Source organism: Castanea sativa, chromosome 2 (genome assembly GCF_040712315.1).
Source record: "Castanea sativa cultivar Marrone di Chiusa Pesio chromosome 2, ASM4071231v1".
Classification (NCBI taxonomy): Eukaryota; Viridiplantae; Streptophyta; class Magnoliopsida; order Fagales; family Fagaceae; genus Castanea; species Castanea sativa.
Window position 1 is genome coordinate 54029321 of NC_134014.1, and position 3059 is coordinate 54032379.

A 3059-nucleotide genomic window follows, 5' to 3' on the forward strand; every position below is an offset into this window, starting at 1 on the left:
CACTAACCTAGGTTTTTAAATTTTAAGCCAGGGTTAAGCAATGACTCAAGTAAAGAAAGGTATATGAGACTCCACCCCCCCGCCCCCCCCAGACACACAAAAGAAGACCCTGTCCATGAGTCCCTTAAGCAGTCCACTGCAACAAATATAAACAAATGAATATCCATTTTCACACAATTTATAGTTAGCATGAAGAGATATAGGAGATACTGTCTCATGGAGTTTAGCATGACTTCAGCTGAGGGCGCAGAGGGGGGAGTACAGAGTACTAACTACTTAAGTGTCTGACCAGCACAATTGAGTAAAAACTTTAAAAGAGATTCAAGTAAAATACTACCTAGTCTCTTTCCCTCCTCAAATTACTCGGTCTCTGAACCATTCATAGGCACAGAATATAAATTTGACAATAACAATCCCTACATACACACAGGGAACAACTTGGAACTACCAATAGACAAAAGCCAAAATACTAACAGCACCATAATTTGATCCTAAAAGATTAATGGTTTAAACCAACAAGAAGAATGACGCATAACAACAAAGGAGGTAAAAGATTGATAGTCACAAGAGAAATATGTACCCAAGTAGAACAAGCGAGTGTCCAGGGTGGATTGCTGTCCTTCAAATATCTACATTGGCATTGCTGTCATCCTCTAACTTGAAAACATGAGTTTGATTTTGGTGAGTGAAGTAAATGCAATTCCCCTCGTATCCGAAAAACTCTCCAGCCGAAACAGAAAGCGAACAACCACGACCTAAAATAAAAGCTCGATCGCTCAAGCTTTCCATTAAATCCCATACAGAACTCCCATCTGACTCTTCATTCAGCTTATAAACTTTGAAACGAACTCTCCCTATGTCGTACTTATCAACAACATAGAGAGCTCCACCCGACTCCACCAAATACTTCTTTGTACCCAACTCATGATCACCATAAGATATCCGAGGATAAAACTGTTGCAACCCCAACGACGAAACGTTGATCCAATAAACTATTCCAAATCGATCAACCACGTAGAATCGGCCCTCATACACAATAACATCATCAAAATCTTTTCTGTCCTCGCCTACAGAGGTCCAACTCTCGTCCCCACATTTTGCGTGGCCTAATTTTCCTTCATTGTAGATGACAAAAACGTGAGAGTCGTTTAAATTGATAGAAGGCGAATTGGGGTACATTACAACTTTGTTAACAGAGCCAAATTGAATGAGGTTTGGCTCTATTTCAAGCGAATAGGCTCTAGTTAATTCGAGGTGCTGGAAGTCCAATAAATTGAAGTTGTTGGGGAGCTCATACCTTTGTCGATGTGCGGAGAGTGGATCGAAAAGACACAGTTTGCGGTCTTCAACCTTGATCAACCAGGCCTTATCAGAAGGTAAGGGATGTACTCTTTGTAGACGATAGAGAATGCTTTGGTGGAGAGTTAATTTTATTTCGAAGAGAGTGAGAAAGGTTTCGTAGTGATCAGCTTCTTCGGGATCTAGCAATAACTCAGGGAAAGGGAAAGGAAAAAGGTTAGGGAAATCGAGAGGGAAGCGACGACGAGAGATGGAGTCAAATGGAGGGATAGAGGAGCGCCACAATGTACAGACACTGCGGAATCGAAGATTGTCGATGTGGGTATCGATGCATTTGCCGATCGTTGGTAACAGTATCTCGGGAAGTACCGCCCACTCCATTCTCTCACTCATGTTTCGTTTGTCGGTCATTTGTTGTTGATGACTTGCACAGTGACTTGGACGAGTCCCTTTACAAAAGCTTCTGCCCACGTTCGAGTTGTTACTTCCCAAGTTCGAGTGGTCCGTAGGGGGTGGGGTGAGGTGAGGAGGGGTTATTTGTACAGTTTATAAACAGGATAATAAAATAGTAACGAGAGGTACAACTTATTCACTCGTAGAGTTGTGGGTTAACTGTGATTTAAAATTTAATATTTTACCAACTTAAGATTTGATGAAAATTTAAATTGTTTACGTGTGGTTTGAAATCTTATGATACAAGTGTTTCAGTAGATTTTTTTAATCTTATTTGATCTTTTATTTTTATATTTTTTGTGTTTTTAGAGGAAAGAGACATAAAACTGGAGTAAAACTACATATTTATCTATGTTTTTAGCAAAAGTGAGCTACACAACTCTAATTGAGCTAATCTCAAATGGGTAAAATGTCAAATTTTAAACCATAAGTAAGTAACTTAAATTTCGGCCAAACTACACGTGAGTAAGTTATAATTTGTCCAAAATAATAAAATAATAAATCAAAAAAAAAAAAAACTCAACATAGAAGAATTGATTAGAGCTAGGTTTCTATTTTACCCAAAGGGAGAGAGGGAGTTTTTTTTTTTTTTTTTTTTTTTTCATTTTTCATTTTAGAGTAATTTTTTTCACTGGAGAGACTAACATTAGATTGGATTTAAGATTCAGAGACTAGCATTTGATTGAATTTAACAGACTGAACCGAAATTTCAATCTCATTAGACTTAATAGGAACAACTCATTTTCATTGGAAAAAGTACACAAAAGCCAAGTAGAGATTACATAACAGTGTTTTGCAAATGGCAACCCGACCCGACCCAAATTATTTTACCCAACCCGCTAAGGGATCGGAGGAGCGGGGCGGGTTGTTCCCCACCCAAGTCTAGTGGATCGAGTGAGGGTATTACCTGAATCCAACTAGTGTAATAAGTGGTACTTTTAAAATAAAAAATATCAGGATATTATTATCATTTTGATAAAAGGTTAGAAGGAGCCTTACTTTTTGAAAAGACCAAATAAAGGGGAAACAGAGAAAGAAAGAATAGGTTGAAATTTGGCCTAAGTTTGATTCACTAAAATATAAAAAGTTAAGAATTCTATTCATAGTTGGGGGTAGTTTTTTTTTTTTTTTTTTTTTATAGTGAAAACTCACAGCATTCTCATTACTCAGGACTGAAGTCCTCATCAATTACACCCTTTGAACTTGGTTTGCTATTACAGGGGGGTTGTCTTCCACCCAAATACGACAAGCAAGACTATTACAAGCTTCCCTCGCTATGATATGTGCAGCATTGTTACCCTATCTAC

General features: G+C 38.0%; 1 protein-coding gene across 1 annotated transcript; it reads right to left on the reverse strand.

Moving 5' to 3' along the window:
* Positions 1-384: 384 nt before the first annotated feature.
* LOC142626160 (F-box protein At4g35733-like) lies at positions 385-1714 on the reverse strand. Its single transcript, XM_075799948.1, has one exon. It carries the CDS (start codon positions 1708-1710, stop codon positions 622-624), a length of 1089 nt encoding a protein of 362 aa, XP_075656063.1. The 5' UTR covers positions 1711-1714; the 3' UTR covers positions 385-621.
* Between the last annotated feature and the right edge of the window lie 1345 nt (positions 1715-3059).